The 25,971-nt window shown below is 48.1% G+C and overlaps 2 protein-coding genes across 3 annotated transcripts; one reads left to right on the forward strand and one right to left on the reverse strand.

Annotated features, from left to right (window-relative positions):
• The first annotated feature begins 4,215 nt into the window (after window positions 1-4,215).
• Phf10 (PHD finger protein 10) lies at window positions 4,216-23,190 on the forward strand. 2 transcript variants are annotated; one of them, XM_027939373.3, is made up of 12 exons: window positions 4,216-4,339; window positions 7,108-7,214; window positions 9,054-9,184; window positions 9,938-10,021; window positions 11,099-11,232; window positions 11,331-11,480; window positions 12,036-12,145; window positions 13,737-13,890; window positions 17,350-17,505; window positions 21,522-21,630; window positions 21,909-22,097; window positions 22,999-23,190. In XM_027939373.3, exons 1-12 carry the CDS (start codon window positions 4,253-4,255, stop codon window positions 23,082-23,084), a joined length of 1,497 nt encoding a protein of 498 aa, XP_027795174.2. In that variant the 5' UTR covers window positions 4,216-4,252; the 3' UTR covers window positions 23,085-23,190. The 2 variants fall into 2 exon arrangements, with proteins under 2 accessions (XP_027795174.2, XP_027795175.2); XM_027939374.3 differs by having other exon boundaries at window positions 9,944-10,021.
• Window positions 22,383-25,919, reverse strand: C6H6orf120 (chromosome 6 C6orf120 homolog). The gene is made up of 2 exons (XM_027939375.2): window positions 25,826-25,919; window positions 22,383-24,597 (listed from the first exon to the last, which is right to left on the reverse strand). The coding sequence occupies exon 2, from the start codon at window positions 24,548-24,550 to the stop codon at window positions 23,978-23,980; it is 573 nt and encodes a 190-aa protein (XP_027795176.1). The 5' UTR covers window positions 24,551-24,597; window positions 25,826-25,919; the 3' UTR covers window positions 22,383-23,977.
• Between the last annotated feature and the right edge of the window lie 52 nt (window positions 25,920-25,971).

Consider the following 25,971-nt stretch of genomic DNA (forward strand, 5'->3'; position numbering starts at 1 on the left):
CTCCTTACATGTACAAAAAAACAGTATTCTCCAACTTTTCAAGAATAAATGAAATGTGTACATTTGTGATCCTCATAGTTCTGATCAGCTACATTCTTTCTTCAATTGAAGCTTAATTGTTTTCTTTTAATGACAAACATGCAAAAGCTAGACATTTACACTTGTGCTTACTGGTTATATTTATTAACATTATATTACCCCAAAGTAGTATAAGAGGTGGGTGTAGGTGCATAGGGAAATATTCATTTACTAGTTTTTTAAAAGAAATTAAGATGCAGTCTTGTAAAACGTCTAATGAAGTAGATATCAAGACACATTTTGGAAACTTGTAAGGGCAGCTTTGCTTTGATGATTTTTTAATATTTTGTATTTGTTCTTTTGAAAGGAAAACCAAGTTGGAAAGAAAGTGTTAATGCAATTAGTTTTTCACCAACTAATAGTTTCCCTCCCCAGTCAGAATGCTTACAAACGTGTGGTGCTTCCATCCTTTGTCTGTTAAGCTGTTTTTAGATACCAGAAGTGAAAAACCTAACATAATGGAAGAAATAGAAACATTTTATTTCCCAAGCCATTCAATCAAGGATCCGGTTCTTTCCTCTTCCTGCTCATCTGTCTGACCTGGTGGGACGTTATCACCTTCCTGTGACACCACCAGGGATGGTTCACTCCTTGGCCTGGGCTGGAGGACAACTTGGGAGGACGGAACAGTGTGAGAAAGTGGTGCCCTGTACCGTGGGGACTCCTCCCGTGGGAAGCACAGAGCGCGCTGGAGGGAAGCAGGCTGAATGTCTGTGCTCATAAGCAGGATTCTGACAGTTACAATCTGAACTAAGAAAAGCCTGTCGGGCTCACTGCCACGAAGAAATGGTGGGAGAGGCTTTCTTTTGTTTTGCTGGATTAGTCCACTGATGAGGAGAGGTCCCGTTGTTGCCTAAAAGCCCTGCCTCTGCACTTTGCTTCATTGGGGATCATACTTTCAAGGTTTGGGGGGTTGTTCCAGATCCAATCATAGTAGCCCATCATTATAATCAATCCTGTAAAAACTCCCCACATTCCTTTGCTCCTCTTCTTTACCTGGGAGAACTGTTCCTGAATGAACCCCATTATCATTATCCAGGCAGCTAAAGTAGACTGAGAACACCCCAAAACCAGACTAGTCTCACTCTATACCAGCTTCAGTAGGCAAACCCCACATGGTACCCTATCGACAGTTCTTTCCTGCCCCTTCGCTCTGACACTTTTTTTTCTTTTTTTTTTTTTTAAGTTGGAGATGGCCACAACCCCAGCCCCCCCCCCCCAACTTTTTTCCCCCTCAAACCCTCTGTATTCCTTTCTTTTATTCACTTTCAGCTAAGGTCTCACTTTGTATTTCATTAAGGAAAGTAAAATCCTTCACTTTTCCCGCCACCAGATCCATAGAGAGCCCTGCAGCTGGATGCTGTCTTCCCTGTGGGTGGGAGGAAGTGCACCCACACCTCTTTAGCATCTCCCCTCTCTGTGACACCAGGCTTTCCCCACCTGTGCTGGGGTTTCTTGGCAGCATGCAAACATGCAGCACCTCACCAGCCACCCTTTCTCTGATACCTTTTTACAGACTTTCAGACTTGTCTTTTTCCTGGCTCCAGTTTCTAGCCTTCTATTGCTCAAGCCTATTCAATCTAGTTTCTGAAACCACAAGTCTACTGAAGTCCAGTTTGCTTAGTTCCAAGTCGTCAACCACAGTGGATGTTACTTTGTCCTCATTGTGCTCAACTTTGTGATTGACATGGTTGACCAGTCCTTCTTTCTGAAACACTTCTAGGGCTTCCAGTACCTTGAAGGTTTGCTATCTTCCTTCTCCTTCCCCACGTTACTTGGGTTTCTTCCTCACCTCTAGCTATATCTTCCATGTGACCTCATACAGTTTTCTGTTTTTCCCCTCCATTACTGTATTTCCAGTTTCTAACTCAGAGCTTCATTTAGTAAAAGTAAGGCATTATTCGGTGAATGAATGATAACTTCCATCCCCAGCACCTAACATAGTTCTTAGTTCATAGTTGGTAGGCCATGAAAAAATTTTTTTGTGAAATAGTTGGACATTATTATCCTCATTCTACAGTGAGTCAATGGAGGGCCCGAGAGGTAAAATCATTTACCTCTGACTTCACAGACAATAAATGAGTTGTGAGACACATTTCAAATTCTATGTCAACCCTGATGGTTTGGTTTGTTTTTTTGTACCAAGGATTGAACTCAGGGGCACTTAACCACTGAGCAGCATCCCCAGCTCTTCTTTATTTTGAGACAGGATCTCACTGAGTTGCTTGGAGCCCCCCTAAATTGCTGAGGGTGGCTTCGAACTCTGGAGCCTCCTGCCTCAGCTTCTGGGATTACAGGCATTTGCCACTGCCATCCGCTCCCCACCCCAACCTTGACTTTTTCCTAGTTGTAAGTTTTCTCCTATCTAAGCTGCCTGTACATACAATTATATGTTTGTATCATTCTCTTTGGAGGGGAAACTGCCCCAGGTGGGGGAGGCAGGCAGCAGGGATCTAATCCTTATGGTGTTTCCTTCATACTTTGTTTTGCAAGGTGAATCAGTAGTCATTGACTTGTAATGATGTTTTCAATTCATATTTGATCTAGGGAAAGAGTAGAACCAAATAACTGAATACATTTTTTTTTTTTAAACTATGAATTTGTCCAGAGAATCTAACAGAGGTTCCTCCTGGTCAATGAGGAGAACTTTGGGGAAAGATGCCCTTTCTTTGTGGCAGGTTTCTTTGAGCACGATCTACACACTCTCGGACAGAGCAGTTTTGACTCCATCCTTCTTCCATGGACTTCTGGCTATTTTCTCAGGTGCGTTCTTTGTAGAATCGGAAGCTGGTCTGTAAGAAAGCACACACCAACTGGAATGAAGTTTAAGGGTTATCAACTGTGGGCAAGGCCGTCTCCCACAGCATGCAAGTGGGAAAGGCAGGAAAGGACAGGCTGAGGCTAGCTGTATCTCTGCGAAGAGCCGGGGGTCTGCGCCTTCTTTTGGACTTGGTAGGCCATCTGTGAGCGGCTCCCAGGAGAGCAGGCGCTGCGCTCTGGCTCTCGGCCTCCTCGGTAGCCACACACAGGCCCAAGGATGGAGTCCCCTCAGGCCAGGGGATCCAGAGGGCCTTGCATGATGGGGGGAGGGGATCCAGTGGGCCTCACACGACTGGGGATGGAGCCCTAGGAGGCCCGTGGACACAGAGTTCCTCGCAGGATTGGGGAGGGCCCCCAGGCAGGACGGGGTTCGTTGCCGCCCCAGCTCTGGCACATCCTTCTGCACCGCTGTGTGCCTGCGCCTAACCGCAGCGCCGAGATCCAGGTGGACTAGGGCGGACCCTGGCTCCCGTCCTCTCCGCACGCCCCCGGCTACCCCTGAGGTGCCCTCCGTGGCGACGCCAGCTACGGTCCCGCGGCGCGGACGCTGGGGCGGGGAGGAACCCAGCAAGGCGTCCTCTGGGTGCCGCCTGGGGCGACCTCGCCCTTCCGCCCGCCTCTGCAGCGTCGTGAATCACCGCGCAGCGGACAGCAGCGGCCGAGAACAAAGGTGCCTGCAGACTGGCCGGGGGGCCGGGGGGCGGGACGCGGGGTGGAGGAGGGGGACCCGGGGCGGGCGGGGGACCTCGAGGGGGAGGGGGCGGACGGAGGCGGGACCGGTGGAGGCGGGGCGCCCGGCGGGGGCGGGGGCGCCGGTGGGGGCGGGGCGGGCGCCCGGCGGGGGAGGGGGCGCCGGTGGGGAGTGGGGAGTGGGGAGTGGGGAGCGCGGGCGGCGGGGCGGCTGACGCGCAGAGGGCCTGGCCGGCCGGGCCGGGGGCGGCGGGGAGCGCGGCGGGAGGCGGGGCGGGGCCGGGGGCCGCGGCGGCGGCGGCGGCGGGAGGTGGGGCGGGCGCGGGCCGGGAGAGCGGGCGCGGGCGCGGCGGGCGCGGGGCTCGCGGCGCGGCGGGCGCGGGCGGCGCGGCGGGCCGGGGCACAGCGCGGCGGGCCTGCGGGCGCGGCGGCGGGCGTGAGCGGCGCGGCGCGGGGCCCGCGGCGGCCAGGCGCGCTGGCGGCCATGGCGGTGGCGCTGGCGGGCCGCGGGGCGCGCGGCGGCAGGGGCCGGCCCCCGGGCGGGCGGGCGGAGGGGGCGGGGCCGGGGCGGCGGGCGGCCCGCGCGGCGGCGGCGGCGGCGGCGGCGGCGGCCGGGACCAAGCGGCGGCGGCGGCGGCGGCGGCGGCGCGGGGCGCTGGGGCTGATGGCGGCGGCGGCCGGGCCCGGGGCGGCGCTGTCCCCGCGGCCGTGCGACAGCGACCCGGCCACTCCCGGAGCGCAGTCCCCGAAGGTGAGCAGGCGGCGGCGGGGCCCAACGTCGGCGGCGGGCTGGGGCAGGGCCGCGCCCCGGTGGGGACGGGGGGCGGCGGGCGGCCGGGACGGCGGGCGGAGGCCCCGGGCCCAGGGCGCAGGCCCCCCGCCGCCCGCCCGAGCAACAAGTGCGCGCCGCGGTCCCCGCCGGGGGCGGCGTCCTAGGCCGCGGCCGGGACCCGGGCTGGGGCCGCCGTGGGAGGTGTCGGGAGCGGGACGAGAAGTGGAGAGCTCGGCCGCGGCGAAGGCGGGCGGCGGCCCTGCGCCCGCGGTCCCGGCCGCCCCGCGAACTCCCACCAACTTGCCGCCCTCCCGGGGGCGGGCGGACGCGGCGGTGGAACTCGGAGCCGCCAAGAGGAGGAAACCGACGGGAGGAGTGTCGCCGCGCGGACACTTGGCTTCTGGAGTGAGCCCGCGGTGTGGCACCCGGGTGGCCGGCAGGAAGGGCTCTGCAGACTTGGGACTTGGGGGAAGCGGCGGGCTGGGCACGGCCGCCCTCCCGGCAGAGGACCGCAGGTGGCGGCCTGGCGCCTCCGCTGCCCGGGGACCAGCTCTCCGCCGACGCCCGCCTGGTCCGAGAGGTCCCTGCACCGTCCTGGGACCCTCCAGGCTACAGGATCAAGGCCCTGAAGGAGGATCCGAGGTCGCCGGACCCTCTGGCGCTCGGCCAGCGCCCCCGGAGCGCGCCTCGGCCACTGGCGTGTCACCTGAAGGGTTTGATGAGAGGAGCTCACTGGATCCAAAGGTGGAGACCACCCATGAACTCTGCCATGCAAACGTCTCACTCTACACTCAGGATGCTTTTCAACACTCCTCCTTCCCAGTGTCCTGCCTTCAGATGGGTTCCTGAAGTTTAACCCCACTCCGGGATACAGAGAGAGACGCTGCAGGGTCTGTCTGCAAGAAGGCCAGCTATGTATGTGCTTCCATCCCATAGAAGTGCAGTTACAGTAGTCTGCACAGTGTGTAAAATTATGGTTTCAGTTTTTTTTTTGAAGTTTCTGCATTGTGTTTTTGTTTTTATCTACTTATTTTAAAAAATATTTATTTTTTAGTGGTAGTTGGACACAATGCCTGTATTTTATTTATTTTTATGTGGTGCTGAGGATTCGAACCCAGGGCCTCCCACATGCTAGACTAGCGCTCTACCGCTGAGCCTCAGCTTTTCCGTTTTTGTTGATTTTTGAGTGTCTAAATTTTTTTAGTCCAACAAAGGAAAATAAATAAATTGATGTAAAAATCTTTAAAAACGGTCTGGAAGTGTGGCTTTTGGTAGAGCACCAGTTTAGCTTCTTGGAGGTTCTGGAATCCATCCCCAGCATCACATCTCTCTCTCTCTCTCTCTCACACACACACACACACACACACCCACACACCCACATACACAAAACCACCACCAACAAAAAAACCCCGAAAACTGAAACAAGCAAAAAAGAAGATGATTAAATCCTTAAAAGTTCTCAAAGACTTGAGTGCCTGGATCTGTCTGGATCACTGAATATGAAGCATTGCAGTTGTGATGCCAATCAATATACATTTTGGGAAAATGATTTTAGACTCTTTCAGTTGTACTTGGTTTTGAATCTTCAAGGGACTATTCAGGCTGTTTAACTGAATTCTTATTTTATGAGAACTGAAGAAGAGACTGCTTTATTTTACTATTTGGAAAAGAAACTTTGTGAATTCCTGCCAACTGGAGACATTTGAGACTTTATCATCATCATACTTTTGAGTCACATTTATCAGACATTTACTTGCTCCTCCTTGCTACAGTGCTTTCCAGACGTCAACTCATTTAACCCTTGCACTAGACACATGATAGGAGCACACTATTGCTCTCCTTTCTTGGAGAGCTTACAGAAAGCAGCCACATGGGGAAAGAGGGCAGAGCCCAGTGAAACCCTTCAGGGCGGTCTCTCTGATATGCCTGTCCTGCCTTTTGATATTCTCTTGCAGGATGATTTTCAGTTTAAGATGTAACAAGAGGATGGTGGTGTTTAACAGTTGTTAGAAGCTACATTACTTTGGGGGGAAAAAAAGTCTTGATTTTTAGACCTCAAATATTGGCTAGTATGTAAATAAATCACTTTTCTAACATCTGATACCTCATTCATTCCCTTGATGGAATTGTTGAACTTAACACCTTGATACTATCGAATAATGAATTGCACTAAAAATATATGAAAGCAGCTCCTTTTTGGATATGTGTATATCACTAAATGATTGATGATGCTTATTGGAATGTATTTTTGCTGAATTTTTGCAATGTAAAGAAAATGTGGTTAGGATTCATAATGTATTTTTAGCCCTCTGCTTTTCACAAGAATGTAAGTGCCTATGGCTGTGGATTGGAGTAGTCGTGAACCAGTTCTAAGTTGAATTAAATGCTGTACCTGGTCTGGTCCACAGCCTTGCCCCTGGCTTGAGTAGGAGGTTAGCTTCAGCTTCAGGGTGAAGGATCAGTTGACCTCAGTTGGTAAGAAATGAAAGTGGAGCTAGAGATACAGATTAATGGAAAACTTTCTTATTTTATTTGGTTTGAAGATCAAGTTTTAGTTTTGTTGTAAGTCTTGCTTATGCCCAATTCTTAGTCCTTTTTAGTTACAATAGGAAGTTAATATTTGTATAACTAGTTGTTCTTAGAGAGCCTTTCACTCGAGACTCTTTGCAAACCTGGGAAGAAAACACAGTTATTCTTGTCTATTATTTAATCTCTTATTTGTTGTTATTTTTGACTTAAATGTGTAGGAAGATAATGAAGATAATTCCAATGATGGGACCCAACCATCCAAAAGGAGGCGAATGGGCTCGGGAGACAGCTCCAGAAGCTGCGAGACTTCGAGCCAGGACCTTGGGTACTGTCACTTCGCTGCTCAGTGTTTGTTGTGACATTTCTCTTGTTTGCATCAATGCTCTCTTACTCTCTCCTCCCAGCTCCAGCTCTGGCAAAACAGTCATTAAAAAATGGTATTTTCTTCCTATTTTATAATGTGACTCCACAGTTGGTTTGTTGATGAATGCACTTAAAAATTATGGTGAAATATTTAAATAAATAAAACTCATCATTTTAATTCTTCTTAAGCATACAGATAAGTGGCATTAATTGCATTTACAATGGTGTACGACCGTCACACCATCGTTTCCAGATGTTTTTTTAGTACCCCATAATCAAGCAGAAACTCCCCTTCTTCCCTCTAGTCCCTGGGTGCCCTTTTGCTTTCTGTCCCTGTGAATTTGATGGCCCTAGATACCTCATGGAAGTGGAACCATGCAATTTTTGTTCTTGCATGTGTTGATGTTTTCACTGAGCATCATGTCTTCAAGCTTCATCCATTTGTTGCATACGTTGCAGTTTCTTTTGTAAGTTGGAAGAATATTTCATTTTGTGTGCATATACCATATTTTGTTTAGTCGTCATACGTTGGTGGACCTTTGGGTCATTTCCACCCTGTGGTTGGGGAGGGTAGTGCTGCTGTGAACACAAGGAAACAGAGTCCCTGTTTTCTGTTACTTGGGGTATATGCCTAGGAGTGCAAGCAATAGCTGGATCATATGGTACAAACTTCCCCATGATGGCTGAAGCACTCTGCATTCTTCCCAGCAATGCAGTCTCCTGTTTCTTCACATCATTGCAATTTTTTTATTCTCTTTTTCTTTTCAGTAGTGGTTTTCCTAAAAAATGTGAAGTGAGAATCTTATTGTGATGTTGATTTGCATTTCCATAATGACCAGTGATGTTGAGCCTCTTTTCATGTGCTTAGAGGCCATTTTCAGCTTTGGAGAAGTGTTCTGTGTCCATTTTTTATTTGGGTCACTTTTGTTGCTGAGTTTCAGGAGTTGTTTTTTTTTCCTTTTAACCTGGGTATCAATCCCTTGTTAGAATAATGCCCAAATACTTCCCTCTCAGCTTCTGGGCTTTTGGTGTCATATCTAAGAACCCATTGCCAAATCAGAGTTCTCTAGTGAGCTCTTCTGTTTAAGTTGCTGACTATGTTGAGTTACCCTCTACATGTGATAAGAGGTGGGGTTTAGCGTCACACTGCTGCAAGTGGCATCCTCCGCCCAGCTCAGCTCAGCTCTGGGAACGCTGTTTTCTTCATTTGCTGTGTAGATGGATAGATGCTGTCAACAGTGTTCCCTTCCTGCCCTTCAGGTAGAAGTCAGATTGGCCCAGATCCTGAACTCTGCGCTCTTTGCAGGGTTGAGAGAATGTGCTGGCACTTTCAAACTAGGTCCATTCCTTGCTTCTGGGTTTATGAAGTTTATATAAGAACAGGTAATCCTGGTTCCTAGTCCCCCACTTTGAGAAATAGATCTTCAGGGTTCTGCCTTCTCAGCTGTTGGTGGCTCACTGAGCAGCAGACCAGAGTCAGAAGTTGCTTACATTACACCTTGTGTGGATGCAATACTTGTAGTGAGTGTTAAGCCGGGAAGACTGAATGCAGAGCTGATAGCTGTGCCTTGCTTTGTCTCTTAGGCCTTTTTCCCCAGCATTTGTGAGTGTTAGCTCCTGTGACTTACAGAAAATGTATGTGATATTCCAGATGATTGTTTCCTAATTTTCTTTTATAAACATGAAATCAAGTTATAACAAGAATTTAAGTATTTAAATAGTTTTTAAATGGCCTCAAAAATAAAGATGATTAAAATTTAGTAGAAGGCACACTTAAGGCATAACATGTTTCTGTGCTTAGTTTCAGTTACTATCCAGCTGAAAATCTGATAGAGTACAAATGGCCGCCTGACGAAACCGGAGAATATTATATGCTTCAGGAGCAAGTCAGCGAGTATCTGGGTGTGACCTCCTTCAAGCGGAAATATCCAGGTACTCCAGTCTTAGTTTGTGCAGTGGATCATGTCCGGCTCCCAGCTGGTAGCATTTCTTTGGATGGATCCTGGCACGTGAGTGCTTGCAGGGGCCTCGTGGTACGCTTTGCCCCTGAGCTCTGTGCCCACCCTCCTGTGACATGGCTTGTAGTCTTGTGCTTGCTGATTTTCAGTTAACCGCTGTCATTCATTACTGCTCTCTAGTCTTGATTTGTTCTGAAGTCTCATAAACTGATTTAAAGGCAAAATGAGAAAGGTGAATTTCCTTTGGGAAATTTTAGAAAAAGTCATTTCATAGTCATGAGTTTTAGATTGTTTCCCACTCATTGTCCCTTGAGCTTTGGAGTCCTAATACAAGAAGGGCTACTTCTGGTGAACTCTGTTCATGCTGTTTTATGTTACCTGTTTGCTTTGGATTATTCTGTTTTCAGTTTCATTTTAACTTCTGTTTCTTGAATTCATAGGATTTTTTAAAAAAATATAGTTTAGTTGTCAATGGATCTTTATTTTACTTATTTATATGTGGTGCTGAGAATTAAACCCAGTGCCTCACACATGCCAGGCAAGGGCTCTACCACTGAGCCACAACCCCAGCCCTGAATTCATAGGATTTTTGTGTAATTCCCTTGATAATTGTTGGAATATGTAATATGAAATTTTTTTGAAAATCAAGTTTTTTTAATCTTTTAAGAGTTTTGCCAATGTATGATATTTCCCTATTTTTAATTATCTTTTTGTTCTTTTCTTGGAGATTTAGAGAGACGAGATTTGTCTCACAAGGAGAAGCTGTACCTGAGGGAGCTGAATGTCATCACAGAGACTCAGTGCACTTTAGGTAAGGAAGGCCTTTTTGTGAATTTTTCCAGTTGAACATTGAGAGGTGATCGTGATGAGTGATCATCTCCTTTCCTCAGCTGTCTACAAAACTAATGAAGTATACTGAACTATTCAAATTCCAAATTGCTTATTTTTGGTTATTAAAATGCAAAGGAATATGAAGCTTATATTTTATATCAGAATTTTTTTTGATAATTGTCATAGAACTTCCAAAGTGTCATGTGTAAAATATGTAATTTTTAGAAAAAGCATAAATCCTTCTCTATTTTTTGTACATTCCTGGGGATTGAACCCATAGTTTCTTTTTTTTTTTTTTTTCAGTTGTTGATGGACCTTTACTTTATTTATATGCAGTGCTGAGAATTGAACCCAGTGCCTCACACATGCTGGGTGGGCAAGCTTTCTACCACTGAGTCACAACCCCGGCCCTGAACCCACAGATTCTTATCTCTTAACAGGCACTTTTAGCTGCATTTTTATATATTGGGGTGCATGCCTAGGAGTGCAATAGTTGCATCATATGGTAATTCTTATCTACCTGCTTTATTTGTAGTTTTCTTTCATAAGCCTTTTATTGTAACATGGCTACTTTTGATATAATGTAAATTTATGGGAGTTCAATTCTGCAATTGGTAAAATCTGTAACTTTGAGTTTTGAAAAGTACTTTCATAATTACAAAATTATGTACATTTAGATGCTGATGAGATTTTTGAAATGTGAATTGAATTGATTGTGTATAAGTAGTATATGGAATTTAACATTTTCTTAGACCTCTGATGTCCTATGTTGGTGGCAGTGTGTTTCATTGTTCAACAGTTATTTCTAAGTAAAGGGTTATATGTTTATAATACATAGACTGTAAGATAAATTGATTTGGATAAAGAGTTGGTTTATCTTTGAAAGATATCATTATTTTTAATTGTTTTTTTGGTTGTGAATTTTTATTATTTTTAAATGTATTACAGAATTTTGCTTTTACTCTTTGAAAACCTTTTAAATGCAGTTTGAAGGATAAGCTAATTTCTCACACAGTGGCCTTAGAAGAGTTTTTCACCTCCCTTTTGTCTGTAACAGGTTTGACAGCATTGCGCAGTGATGAAGTGATTGACTTAATGATAAAAGAGTATCCAGCCAAACATGCTGAGTACTCTGTCATTCTACAGGAGAAGGAACGTCAGCGAATTACAGATCATTACAAAGAGTATTCTGTAAGTAACTGAGGTGCCTGGCTTCTTTTGTTTGGGTTCGGGATACTGACATTTTGTAAAGTTATTTGTGACTTCCAACTTGAGTCTTTTAATTTCAGCAAATGCAACAACAGAACACTCAGAAAGTTGAAGCCAGCAAAGTGCCTGAGTACATTAAGAAGGCTGCTAAAAAAGCAGCTGAGTTTAACAGCAACCTGAACCGGGAACGCATGGAAGAAAGAAGAGCTTACTTTGACCTGCAGACCCACGTAGGAGGACTTAGCTCTGGGAGTCCCCGAGCCTACGCGCTGCTCATTGTTGCAGTGGTTAACTCTCCTCTGTTGTCACTATTTTGGTACCAGCTCTGTGTCCTTTCCTCCCTTGAAACCACGATATGATTTTAATGGTTCTCGGCTGCGTTTTTGCAGTTGTGCCATCTCTTTCCCTTTATGGTGGTTGTGTGTCCCAGGTGACTGTGAGACATTTACATTAATTCATTTGGTTCTCACAGTAAACCACCTGAGGTTGCAGCTGTTGTCATGTCATGTCATGGAGGAGAAGGTTGAGCTTCAGAGAGGTTTTATAAGCTGCCCTGGTTGCTGCTGTTGTGTGGTCAGCGAGAGATCTGCCTTTCTTCAGAAACCGCTCTGGGGAACAGGAGAAGAGAATGCTCACATTGACCCCTTGGGCCATAACTCTCCCTGTCACTTACACTGTAGGAGTCTCTGGGGTGGAGGGCGCATGCAGTGGCCGTACTTGGGGCTGCTTTTCCTGGAGCCTGGTTCCTCTCGTGGAATTGGATTTGCTCTTCTGTGTCGATACAGGTCATCCAGGTTCCACAAGGGAAGTACAGAGTGTTGCCAACAGAGCGGACAAAGGTCAGTTCTTACCCCGTGGCGCTCATCCCCGGACAGTTCCAGGAGTATTACAAGAGGTATTCTGGTAGTTCTCGTCACCACGGGTTTCAGACCCTTATGTACGGGTCTCCTAATGAATGTTGGGTGTGTAAGATAGTGTGTGGGGTTCATGTCAGTGTTCTTCATCCTCCCTGGTTCTGTGGCATAGAGCTCCCATCAGCCAGAGTCTGAACACTGCCAGAGTGGCCGGACTGCCCTTGTCCCCACTTGTCCCATGTGGGTTCATCACAGATGGTGGCCAAGGGTTCTGCAGCACCTCATGGCCAAAGATGTGAGCCATGCCCAGAGCACTGGTGGCGCCCGGGTCTTGTTGGGGACTAGACTTGCAGTGCACCTGCGATCTCCTGCTCAGCCTGCATTGTTCACCCTGCCCACAGGGTCCACGTTTGAGAAGCACTGACTTGACTGCAGAGGAGGTTAGAGCAGGAGCAGAGTGTCTTCCAAGGCAGCATCGACACGCGGGTACCCCTCATATTACCCGTTGGGGCTGGCCGCCGCTGCCAGTCTGCCCAGGAGTTGGGCTTATCCCCTGTGCCCAGTCTGAGTGTAACAACAGCAACACCTGGGTTAATGGGTTCATTTTGTTTCAAAATCCCAGCTTTTCCTTCAGCTTTTTCACCTTACTTTAATATCATATCTTTGGGAATAGAAGGTGTTTGTCAGAGGATAGAATTTAAGATTATAGAGTTATACTTGAAAGTCAAATTAAAATCTTGGGCAGAAATTTTAATTAAAAATTTTTGGGGGGCGTCAGCCAATCATTAAATGTCATATGCTAGTCTCCCAACCCCCTTGTTTTCTGGTGTGCCATTTTAGTTGAAGGAGGTGCTGGTCCATTCCTTGCCTGCATGAGGTCTCTCCCAAGGGTGAGACAGAGTTGTCCCTGAGTATCGACAGCCAGTTGAGAGCTGTCTGCCCTTAGAGAAGGGTTGGCCAGTCTGTAGCTCCAGGTAGAATAGGTGATTGAGTGTTAGCACACATGCTGCACATACACACTGAAGTAACTGGAAGTTAAGTTACTGGAAATTGTTTCTTCCGTTGTGTTTTCAGTGCTATTCCTGGGATTTACGTGCATGTGTGAGTGTATGTAGTGTGCATGTCAGCAGCTTCACGAGGTGGGCTGCTGCAGTGTTCACAGGGAAGGCCTGCAGCAGAGTGCAGCGGCGGCCGAGGCCAGGGTGCGCTGGCCTCGCTGCCTGTGCCCTCTTCTCCTGCTCACATTTTGGTATGTTTTTTTGGTTGAGGGTAAAAGGGAGAGACGTTAACTTTTTATAATAAGAATAAAATGCATATCTGTTCAGCAATTTCACAAGGCCCAGTCTCCAAAAGTACAAAGGGGCTGGGGATGTAGCTGAGTGGTCAAGCTCTCTGGTACCAAAGGGAAAAAAAAAAAGAATCAAATGCATATTCTACACGATTAGTGAAAAAGAAATGTAAAAATGTTCAAGTTTCTTATTACCCCAACCTAATGATGAAAATGAAAAAATGATTATTTCTGATCACTTTTTGGAGAGTATTGGACTGAAAAGCTTCAGGCTGTTTTGGCAGCTGTAAGCTAGTTTGTATCTAATAGAAATGGAACAGTGAGAGCACTTTCTCTGCACTTAGGTACTCACCAGACGAGCTTCGGTATTTGCCACTGAACACAGCGCTGTACGAGCCCCCCCTGGACCCCGAGCTCCCTGCCCTGGATAGTGATGGCGACTCGGATGATGGTGAAGATGGTCGAGGTGATGAGAAACGGAAAAATAAAGGCACCTCGGTAGGAATGCCTGTCTGTGCATGTGTGCTGGCTGTTTTCCTCAAACGTTTGGTTGACCTGGGCACCATACTCTTTCTGCATGACTTCCTGAGCATTCATCAGGAGAATTCATTGTGTGTGTTGATGTACATGTGCCCTGTGTGGCCATTGCTGTCTTACCTTCTGGCTGTGGGCAGGTGAGGTAGGAGCAGCGAGCATGAGTTCACTGTCTCTTGGTTTGGGGAGCACATTTACTGCTTCCTGGCTTGCCATGGAAGGTGCTGTAGTCACCAACACCTTGTACTGTTTGGTTCCCGGTGTGACTAAAATGCAGAGCAAGATGGTGGGAAGTTGGCACACTGTGAGTGTGGGCAGTAGGCACTGTGGACGGAGGACGTGGGAAGCATGCATGCTGTGGATGGAGAATGTGGGAAGTTGGTGAATGTGGCATGGGAGGCTGGTGGGCTGTGGATGTGGGAAGTGGGCACACTGTGGACAGGGGCTGGTGGGCTGTGGACGTGGGAAGTGGGTACACTATGGACATGGGGGTTGGTGGGCTATGGATGTGGGAAGTGGGCACACTGTGGACTTGGGGGCTGGTGGGCTCTGGAAGTGGGCACAATGTGGACAGGGGGCTAGTGGGCTGTGTACGTGGGAAGTGGGCACACTATGGACATGGGGGCTGGTGCTCTGTGGATGTGGGAAGTGGGTACACTATGGACATGGGGGCTGGTGCTCTGTGGATGTAGGAAGTGGGCACACTGTGGACATGGGGGCTGGTGGGCTGTGGACGTGGGACGTGGGCACACTATGGACAGGGGGGCTGGTGCTCTGTGGATGTGGGAAGTGGGTACACTATGGACACGGGGGCTGGTGGACTGTGGACGTTGGAAGTGGGCACACTGTGGACATGGGGGCTGGTGGGCTGTGGACGTGGAAAGTGGGCACAATGTGGACAGTGGGGCTGGTGGGCTGTGGACGTGGGAAGTGGGCACACTGTGGACATGGGGGCTGGTCGGCTGTGGACGTGGGACGTGGGCACACTGTGGACATGGGGGCTGGTGGGCTGTGGACGTGGGAAGTGGGCACACTGTGGACAGGGGGCTGGTGGGCTGTGGACGTGGAAAGTGGGCACACTGTGGACATGGGGGTTGGTCGGCTGTGGACGTTGGAATTGGGTACACTGTGGACGGGCGGGCTGATGGCCCGTGGACGTGGAAGTGAGCACAATGTGGACACGGGGCTGGTGGCCCGTGGACTGGGAAGTGGGTACACTGTGGCATGGGAGGTAGGTGGGCTGTGGATGTGGGGAGTGGGTGCATCGTAGACTTGGAATGATGGTGTGCTGTGGATGGAGGACATGGAAGTGGGTGTATGTGGACGTGAAGGAAAACAGCTCCTGGCAGTGACTCAGGTTTGACCCCGTGTGAACAGGCTCCAGTTTTCTTAGAAGTGCACTTTAAGTAGCTCACTCCTCACACTTCATACCAAGATGGCCAACCTGGACCTGAGGACATGCTGCCACTGACTGGCCTCATATCTCTGTCACCAGCAGCCTCTGGAATGTTTGGTCATCCATGTCACATAAGATATGACACTCCTCAGGTGACCAAGCTTGAGGAGTGTCACTCCGTTCAGCATTTGGGGAAGTATTTTGACAACATGCTAATACTTCTAACTTGCATAGAATTTGATCTTGCAGGTTTGCTAAGAGAATTTATTCTAAGGACTCAATCAGATGCTGGCAGAATTTAATTAGAAAAAAATTGTTAACATTTGAGTGTTAACAGTATTTATCATAGTGGAAATTAGAGATCAATTTTAGTGTTCACTGTGGGTGCTATTAATTTATAGGATAGAACGGCAGTTCAGAGAATAATTAGTGATAGAAAATGTACATATTGCTTTACAAAAATGTTGACGCCTGCATGCACATTGACGCAGCATGATCCAGGCCCATTATAAGGGTAGGTGTGTGTGTCCGAGAGCACTCAGGCATCTGCAGAATGGAAACGCCAGAAGCACACGTGCCAGGTTTCTGTTCATGTCTAAAAGGCTCAGGGGTCACTCCAGGGAAACTGGGCTGCTGACTGGGCTGCGCAAAGTAACCCCACAAGAGACACACATACCTTTTTCTTTGGGGTCGCCGTGACGGCTCCTCTGACCTTAAGGGTCCACAGAGAGAGAGAGAGAGAGAGAGAGAGAGAGAGCATGCACTGACCCCTTTTATTGAGGAGAAGCTATTCAAATGAGGCAAGGGGTCAGGTTTCAGGGGGCTGAGTCTATCTTCATGAAGTCCACTGTCAGCAGGTTGACTGACACCTGGGTAGGCCACACCCAAGGGCACAGTAAGAGAAGGGGACACACACAAGGCACTTCCATGGAAGATTCTATCCTAAACAGGGCAAGGGGTTATGTTACAAAGGAACAGGTGAGCGTAGCTCCACCCATGGGGCTGTAGCAAGACACACCCATGCACAGACACCGACCCTCAGACCCAAGAAGGGTGGGGAAGGCTCTGCCACATTTCTGTGACTGAGCACCTCAGCACCCAGCTGGGGAGTGTGACCCAGTCATGTGCAAGGTTGGTCTCCCACAACACGGGAGACACATTCACGAACCCTGCCACGTCTCAGGGTGTTTAATAGGTGGCTGTGGATAGCCTCATTTTTTCACTTATAATTTTCATAATTTATATGAACACAACATTGTAACTCTAGTTAGGAAACTTTAAATTATGAAATGAAGTAAATGAATAGATGTTGAGGTCTTAAACTTTGAACATGTAAAATATGTCAGCTACTATTATAGATTGTTGGGATTCTGGCCCTGCATAATTAAATTTTAATGAAAAAATGTGTATTTGAAGGACTTTCTGAATAACCTTTACTATTTAGTGAACACACACACACTTATTTGTAATCATACAAAATATGCTTCCTTGTGATTAGAGAAATGGTGATGAAGTTGTGTGTTGGTGCAGTAATAGCAGAAGAAGGTGATTCTGTTCTGGTTTTCTTGAGTCCACAAGAGCTGAGTCAGGCATTGACTGGCAGAAATGGAATTAGCTTGAAATTATATTGTACTCATAATTATATATATATATATATAATGTATACTGGGTGTTGAACTCAAGGGCACTCCACCACTGAGCCACATCCCAGCCCCACTTATATTGTATACAGAGACAGGGTCTCACTGAGTTGCTTAGGGCCTCGCTAAGTTGCTGAGGCTGGTTTTGAACTCCTGATCCTCTTGCCTCAGCCTCCTGACCCGCTGGAATTACTGGCGTGTGCGACCACACCTGGCTGGGGAAACGCAGTGTTTACTTCTTCATCCTGGTGCATTTTAGTGTCACGAGAGACAGGTCTCCTCTATACAGAATGACCTTTATGCTTTTCAAAGGATGAAACATTTAAAACGTGTTTTCCATGGTTTTAAAGCTTGGGACTCAGGTCTGTCTTGATTCTTGTGCTGCAGGACAGCTCCTCGGGCAACGTGTCTGAAGGGGAGAGTCCCCCTGACAGCCAGGAGGACGCCTTCCAGGGAAGACAGAAGTCAAGGGACAAGGCTGCCACTCCGAGAAAAGACGGCTCCAAGCGTTCTGTTCTGTCCAAGTCAGTTCCTGGGTACAAGGTAGAAGAAAAAAGCCCCTGACGGCTTCCTTACTGAGCAGCCTCTCCCCTGAAGCTGTTAGCTCTGCACCTCACGACCCGGAGCCCTTGCTTGCTGCAGCTCACTCCTGTCCTGTGCTGTGCGCCTTCTGCCGCTCTCTTTTTGCTTCACTTCCCTGGTGGCTTTCCTGTCACTTGGCTATGGTTTAGCTTCTATTTTCTGTGTATGTACAATTTACGAGTCTCTTTTCCTTCTGAGTAACAACCAGGCAATTATGGGTTCTGAAAAGGTCCCTTCTCAGGGGCTCCATGTTTTCTTCCCCGACACCTCGATGCCGTGGCTGTAGGCAGGCCTGTGAGCCAAAAGTGGGGGTGTGTCTGTGCAGTGCCTTTAAGAAAGATGGGGCCTGGCCTCAGGCCGGGGCCAGCTGGATGGAGCTGACTCTGGATAGAAAGCAGACCTCGACTTAGGCTGTGGTGGTTTGTGGCATGACTTTGGCAGGACAAGGATTAGAACGCAGTGTTTACTTCTTCATCCAGTTGTTCTCAGAGTAAGGTGGCAGCTTGCCAGCAGCCGTGGGGGCTGGTGTTCCTGTCTCACTTGACAGAATGGGAGGACCTGGAAGGGGGAGAGGTAGCCGCAGGCCTGCCGTGGGGTGGCAGGAGAGCGCAAGGTGGTTGGCTGGAATGTGCGGGGACACGCACTTCATGGCGGTCTGTGGAGGGGCGCTGGAGGAGGCTTCAGCTCAGGTGGTGAGAAGGCTCGGCTGAGTGAGGTTGTTGGACCCTGTTGGGTGTCAGCATCGTGACTGTGAAGCCACCCACGGCCACAAGCTGAAGTGGGCTGTTGGCCATCTTCCTCTCCCCAAGAACCCTTGCTAGCAGTTCATCTACCTTTCTTTTCCTGAATTCAAAACAAAACACCCCCCCCCAATGAGCATATTCCATATTTTATTAGAAAATGCCTTTATGTATTCAACTTAAAAACACAGGTTTTTGCAGGCTGTGACAAGCAGATTGGAGCTGTGTCCTGCAGGGGTCGCCTTCCACGGTGGCTTCAGCAGGCTGCAGCTATGTGATTTTTGTACTCGTTTTTACATATATAGCTTTTCTAAGTTTTTTAAACTAAAGATTTAAGTTAATCCTTAATGACTGAAAGCAAATGAACTCCAAAGATTAAATTTCAGAAATGTAATGAGTGAGTGTGCTCATGGTCCAGGAGCGTCCACTCTGAGTGGTGGCTCAGAGCACACGGTCCTAGCTCTTCAGTGTGAGTGGATCTTACAACAGGCCTGTCTGATCATGGGTTAAAAGAGAATATTGAAACAGATATTTTCATACTGAAAGTGAAGAACGATCCACGTTATCATTGATCTAATAGATAAGAAATTATATAGATTAATCTAAACAGTACTCCAGGGAGTCTGATATGCAAACTACACATTTTATAATTTTATGTGAACATTTAAGTATTTCAAGGGTGGGAACAACTAGTGTCTAGACAAATACTTTAATGTGAACATGTTTATTAAAAGCTTAACCTCTCTCTGAAAAGTATTAAGCCAAGACGTGCCTAAATATGAGGGAATTCCAAGCTGACGCTCACACAGACACACTGGGGTGGGGGTGAGAAGCGATAATTCATCTGAGAGCTCCACGAGTGCTTACCCGTAGTTTGTAGGACAGTATTGTTTGGGTTACATTAACCTGAAATTAAAGCATAATCGTTAGGGTTCTGGGCTGTTAAGTACGTGATTAAAATCTATATTATCTTAGTGCTACCATGAATGTCTCACTTATCTTTGGCTGTTTTTCAAGAAGGAAGATAAGTGTATTGTGAGCCTTTTATTTGAGATGCTGAACTGCGAGTGAGTGTTTTACTTTTCTTGTCATCAGTGAAACTCTGATGTCTTTCTGGTTTTGTGAAGTAGAACCTAGTGTCTGGGTCAGACCCACAGTTCTGTCCATGAGTCTCCAGGGCGTCTGCACTTGGCTTCCCTCCTCCTCCCTCCCCTGCAGTCCAGGGGAAGACCTTCCTCCTCTGCCCACGTTGGTGGCTCTCCTGGGCCTGGTCCTGGGTGTAGGCCTGGGCCTTGCAGAGAGCCCCAATGCTCACACGCACTGAGGAAACGCTGCAGCACTCTGTCTTCTCCCCTCTTCTCTCTCTCTTCCTCTTTCCATCAAGAAGACTGTTGGGTGAGAAAAATTGTAAGTTGTTTAACAAAACATGCTTTGAACTTAGAAGTAAGCCTAGACCCTTCTTAGTGTTCCTTTTATCGTAGGCATTTCTGTATATTTTAATGATTGTAGAACTTGAATTGCTCTAGAATGTGAATGCCTAGCCTTGCGCTGTACCCTTTGACTTTTGTTTTGTAAAGGCACTCCTACGAGGAGTTCTCCTTTTAGAATGTTGTATAGTTACTTCCCTGACTTCAGTGGGAGAAAGGAGTGCTTGCTACACCAGTATGTAACTGAAAACCACACGTGTTAAGTGCGGGTGTCTTCATGTCCAGTACAGTACCATACCCAGAAGACTTCTCAGTTTTGGTGGATGGAGAGGCAGTTATAGATGGGATCACAGAAGTGCACTTAGAGCCGTTTCTCACTGGGGTGCAGAAACACAGTGGGAAGGGTGTGCCAGGAGGTAGGGGTACCCAAGAGGGCAGCTCCACTGCAGGACTTGAGGTCGGAGCATGTGACTCTTATCCTTTTGTTGGGGGAGCAGGGTATGAAGATACACACGTAGGAGATGTAGAATAGTTAATGGTGACATTTTATATGTATGTTTAACTTCCATGATATTTATTATTTTGTAGAGACATTTGTGATTGTTTAGATTCATTGTTTTTATCATTATTTATGTATAAGGTTGACTTTTTAAAATAAATAAGCCAAAAATTCTTTTTGAATGCCTCTGTCATCTTTTGCAAAGAAGGAAATCTAAAAAAATAAAAAAATGGAAAGAATTAAGAATAAATTCTTCAGGCCTAACAGGTTTTGAAGGTGGCAATGAGACATTTCAAAGCTGGAATATGTTATGCACAGCTTGAGTTTTGTTTAGATTCCTCTTTGGTGCAGTAACTTAGGAAGAGGATTACAAGGTGAATTTGGCTGTATTGGAGTAAAGCAGAAACATGATCATTCTAGTTCACTGTGGGTTCCCTCCTGCCCAGGCTCCTTCTTGACCCCACTTGCTCCTCCTTTCCTACCCGGTATGTGCATGCGGACAGCCTGCACCATCTGTAGGCTGTGCTGCTCAGGCACCCTTCCTGTCCTGACAGTTTTACCTGTAGGGAACCCTTTTTCCGTTGTTCTTTCCAATGTGATGCCAAATACGTTTAAAGCCCAGGTACTGTGCGTGTTTTTAGTCTGAAAGATAAGTAGTACTCCAAATATGTGTATTTCTTAAGTGACAACTTTTCGCTTATCTGAAACCTTGTCCTTTTTGTTCTACCCCATAGTGACTGTGTTTGTCCGTTAGCATAGGATCTTCTAATTTATTAAATATACAAAGAGTAATCACAACTCAGTTTTCCACAAACACTTATGCATATGATCATGTTCAAGACATCTTTCAAATAAAAATGTTAAAATACTGTTTTTTTTAAAATATCAAGTTTTTCATCTTTGGAAATATCAGGATTTTAAAACAGTACATAAATTGCTTAAAACTTAGCTTAACTTTCATGTAATATCATTTGGTGATGAGGATTTTCTCTTCCACTTAATAGTGACATTTGATTTTGTGTTTTGTTTTTGCTTCCGGTTAATTATACAGACAGTACTATATGTATGTCGCAAGTGAAGAATGCTACGTTTAATCTTAACACGAGATCATGCTGTTTACTAAATTTTAAATGAATTCTAAGACTTTCATCCATACGCTGTTTTCTGTTCTGAGCAGACTCTTGCCCAGTTATGTCTTTCAAAGTCCTCAATAGTGAGTTCCCAGAAGTAAAGATAAGGTGATAAAGTAACAGTCCCCTGAACCCACAGCAAGCTCCTGCATGAATTTACAGTCCTCTTCTACCCTTCCAGCCAAAGGTCATTCCAAATGCTCTATGTGGGATTTGTCTGAAGGGTAAGGAGTCCAACAAGAAAGGAAAGGCTGAGTCACTTATACACTGCTCCCAGTGTGATAACAGTGGTAAGTACGGTGACATCTTCTAAGATTATGACCCCACCCTATTTGTTGCTTCAAAAACTAGAGTTTGTAGAAGTCAGTTGGACTTCAGTTCAGTGGTCATGCAGTAACAGGGTAATCTTGTGTGACAAGGCTGGGTGTTTTCTTCTACATTGTGTTTTCGTATCTTTGGTGATTTAAGTACTGTAGCCATTGTTGGCAAGTCCTGAAGCAGACCAGTATTTTATGTGCCAAATTAGTTAAAAGCCCTTTGTGAAATGCTACTGTTGGTTTTGATTTAGGCCATCCTTCTTGCCTGGACATGACCATGGAGCTTGTTTCTATCATTAAGACCTACCCATGGCAGTGTATGGAGTGTAAGACATGCATTGTATGTGGACAGCCCCACCACGAAGAAGAAATGATGTTCTGTGATGTGTGTGACAGAGGTTATCATACTTTTTGTGTGGGCCTTGGTGCTATTCCATCAGGTAAAGATTTTAAAAGTGCATTATCTTTGGTGAGACTCTCCCAGCATCTTCTTAAGGCTGCATAGACACTCTAATGACACGAAGGCATGGCCCGCAGACCATTCTGTCCAAACATGGTAGAAGCCATTATTACGCAGGTCACGCCTACCTTCTTTTCATCTTTAGACCAATACAACTAAAAGATAAATGTCAGAGCACCTAGGCTGCTTTGGAAGTACAGTTCAATGTACAGAATGAGCTGGTGTTTTCCTGCTGAAATAGCTAAAGTACTTTAAGAGCCATCAGTTTGTTTTAGTGCTTTGATTTTATTTTTATATGTCAACTATCTAGAAACTTAGATTGCTTCACCTTACACATTAGAACATATATCCATAAACTGAGGCATTGCGACAATTCCAGGTAACTTTAGAATTAGAACACAATCGGTCAGTTACAGTAATTGGACTAAGACATTACACAGATAATTGTGTAACTTTAGAACTCATTTGCATAGTTAACACTGTATGATACTCTATAAAATATATGCCTAGATCTGTTTCCCGGGAACCACTGAGAAGCAAGCAAGTTAAGTAATTATTTAATGTTCTGTAGAAATCCAGATCGAGTATGTAGTGCAGCCTATCCTGCAGTTAAAGCTTTCAAATCGCTGTGTCAGCACAGTACACCAGGATTTGAGAATGCTGTTGGAGCAGCCAAGAGAAAAGCTGAAGAACGCAGATTCTGTGCTAGGTTCTGCATTAGGGTTTGATCACTGAGCTTACCCGTCATCTTAAGGGACATTTACATAAATCCACCGGGGATCATCACTAGTGACAGCTAAGGAAGGAGACCTAAATGGTTTAATATTCAGTCCTATAAAAATAAGATTCCACTCTATATTAACTAACAATTTTTCTCCTAGGTCGCTGGATTTGTGACTGTTGTCAGCGAGCCCCCCCAACACCCAGGAAAGTGGGCAGAAGGGGGAAAAACAGCAAAGAGGGATAAAATCCTTTTTGGGGGCTCTAATGCATATGCACTGAAGTGGAATATTTGGTGCTGATTTATTTAAAACAGCCTCATTTTTATGCCAATAAAGGATTTTTGAAATTAACTCTGAGCTTAAAATCTGCTAGTTGACTCATTTCATTATAAGCTACTCTTACCCTTGAACCTAATTACAGGTAAGGAAACTGCAACTATTCCAAAAAAATATTTTTTTCTTTAAATTTCAGCGGTTTGGTTTTCTCTAAAAAATTGAGTAGAAATATTTAGCAACTTAATTGGAAATATTTTAACTTTTAGACTGAAAAAACTACTGTTTTTACCCTTTCCACTCTGTGGTGGTGCTTCTGACCTGCCATAAGCAGTAAAACAAAAATCACCTAATAACTAAAGAACTTTAGTGATAGGAAGCCCAAAATGATAAAATGGCAAATGGCCTGATAAGACTGGTGCAGAGGGGGATTTAGAATTGTACACATAGAAGATAATACATCCCTACTTGGGGCAGACTTGGGTCTTTAGTCCATGTTCAGGGAAATTTAAGTAAATCATTGCGTTTCGGACTTGATTTTAGTAAGAACTCCTGAAAACATGCTGAACTTCATATTTTGATTTCTTTTATGCAAGCTTTAGTTACTGTAATAACTTTTAGGTTGCCTGACAAACTGATCATAATGGAGATTCAATGTTTAATTGGGCATTTCCGTTTATAGAAATTTGACGCTTCAAAAGAAAAACTACTACCTGCTTTTCCTGTTTGGGGGATGTGAGGTAACAAAATGGTATGGCTCTATTTTTCCACCCCTCCTCTAGAGAAAGGAACCAGAATCCAGCCAGGTTAAAGTAGCCAGGTCCCTCCACAGACTGCGGGCACTGCTCTGGAGTGCTGTCGGGGGTCAGAACAGAATCTCCAGTACCAGTTTCAGAATGCTGATTAGTATGGTCCAGAGCACAGACTCCTCCTCCGGTGCCGCCTCCTCGGGGCTGTAGGCCTGCTTCTGGCCGGCCTCGGCGCCCTCGGCCGAGTAGGCGGCCTCGCCGAAGGGGTACTGGTCCACCGTCCTGTCGAAATAGACCCTCATCTCGAAGTCGCTCTCGTGGTGCGACGGGTGTCCGTAGATGCCTATCCCCACGGGGCGCTGGAAGTGGGCAGGGATGAAGACCACGTCCTGGCCGCAGGTGGCCGACTGCAGCTCGTAGTCATCGAAGCTGGGGTGGAGGGTGCGGTCGGACACGTACAGGTCGGCGTCCCCTCGCAGGCTCTGCATCCTCAGGACCACCTTCCCCTCGTGGTTCAGCCTCAGGTAGCTGTAGTTTCCCGCCCCAATCTGGCCCTGAACCACGTGCAGGAGGAGCCACTCTTCGGGAACGTCATCAGCTTCCGAGCACTTCCCCAGGGCCACCGCCTGGGAGGCCAGCAGCAGGAGCAGGGCCCTCCAACAGGGAGCCGCCATCCAGGGCCCGGCCATGGCTGGGCATTCAGCTCCGGCTCTTTCTCATTGGCTCCTCATCGGCGCTGGGAAAAGCACAAGTCATAGGTTGAACCCGGGGCCAGGTTCACACAGTGAGGGGCTGCAGGGAGGAGAGAAGGGGATGGGGGAGAGGAGAGCAGGGGATGGGGGAGGAGAGCAGGGGCGGGGGAGAGGAGAGCAGGGGATGGGGGAGGAGAGCAGGGGTAGACAGCAGAGATAGGGAGGAGAGCAGGGGCGGGGGGCGGGGGAGCAGGAGCGCACAGCACAGATAGGAGAGCAGGGGAGGGGAGAGGAGAGCAGGGGGTCACAGCAGAGATAGGGAGGAGAGAAGGGGAGAGGGAGGAGAGCAGGGGATGGGGGAGGAGAGCAGGGGATGGGGGAGGAGAGCAGGGGCGGGATGGGGGAGGAGAGCAGGGGATGGGGGAGGAGAGCAGGGGATGGGGGAGGAGAGCAGGGGATGGGGGAGGAGAGCAGGGGCGCACAGCAGAGATAGGGAGGGGAGGAGGGGGAGGAGGGGGGGGAGAGCAGGAGCGCACAGCACAGATAGGAGAGCAGGGGAGGGGAGAGGAGAGCAGGGGATGGGGGAGGAGAGCAGGGGATGGGAGAGGAGAGCAGGGGATGGGGAGAGGAGAGCAGGGGATGAGGGAGGAGAGCAGGGGCGGGGGAAGGGGAGGAGGAGAGCAGGGGCGGGAGGAGAGGGGGAGGAGGAGAGCAGGGGAGAGGGAGGAGAGCAGGGGAGGGGAGAGGAGAGCAAGGGCGCACAGCAGAGATAGGGAGGAGAGGAGGGGGAGGAGGGGGGGAGGAGAGCAGGGGTGCACAGCAGAGATGGGGAGGAGAGCAAGGAGGAGAGGAGAGTAGGGGGCGGACAACAGAGATGGGGAGGAGAGCAAGGAGGAGAGGAGGGGGCGGACAGGAGACAGGGGAGAGCAGGAAGGCAGGGAGGAGAGCGGGGAGGCGGGGAGGAGAGACGGGCGGGGACAGCAGAGCAGGGGGCGGGGACAGCAGAGCAGGGGGCGGGGACAGCAGAGCAGGGGGCGGGGACAGCAGAGCAGGGGGCGGGGACAGCAGAGCAGGGGGCGGGGACAGCAGAGCAGGGGGCGGGGACAGCAGAGCAGGGGGCGGGGACAGCAGAGCAGGGGGCGGACAGCAGAAGGGACAGGACCCCAGCGGACAGCAAGAGGCGGCAGCCAGAGGGGCGGCGCGGCCAGGCGCGGGGCCAGAACGCTGCGCGGGCGCGGCGCCGGGAGGGGCAGATCCACGCGCGGGACTCACCACCGCGCTTCGCCTGCAGCGTCGGGCCGGCAGGGCTCCGCACCAGCAGGCGGAAGGGAGGCGGCGCCCGGAAATGAGGCGGCCGGAAGTTGGCGGGCGCCGGCTCTCGCGAGACCGTCGGGGGCGTGGCCCTGGGCCGTCCTCCT

The sequence above is a fragment of the Marmota flaviventris genome, chromosome 6 (genome assembly GCF_047511675.1).
Source record: "Marmota flaviventris isolate mMarFla1 chromosome 6, mMarFla1.hap1, whole genome shotgun sequence".
In the NCBI taxonomy this organism is placed as follows: Eukaryota; Metazoa; Chordata; class Mammalia; order Rodentia; family Sciuridae; genus Marmota; species Marmota flaviventris.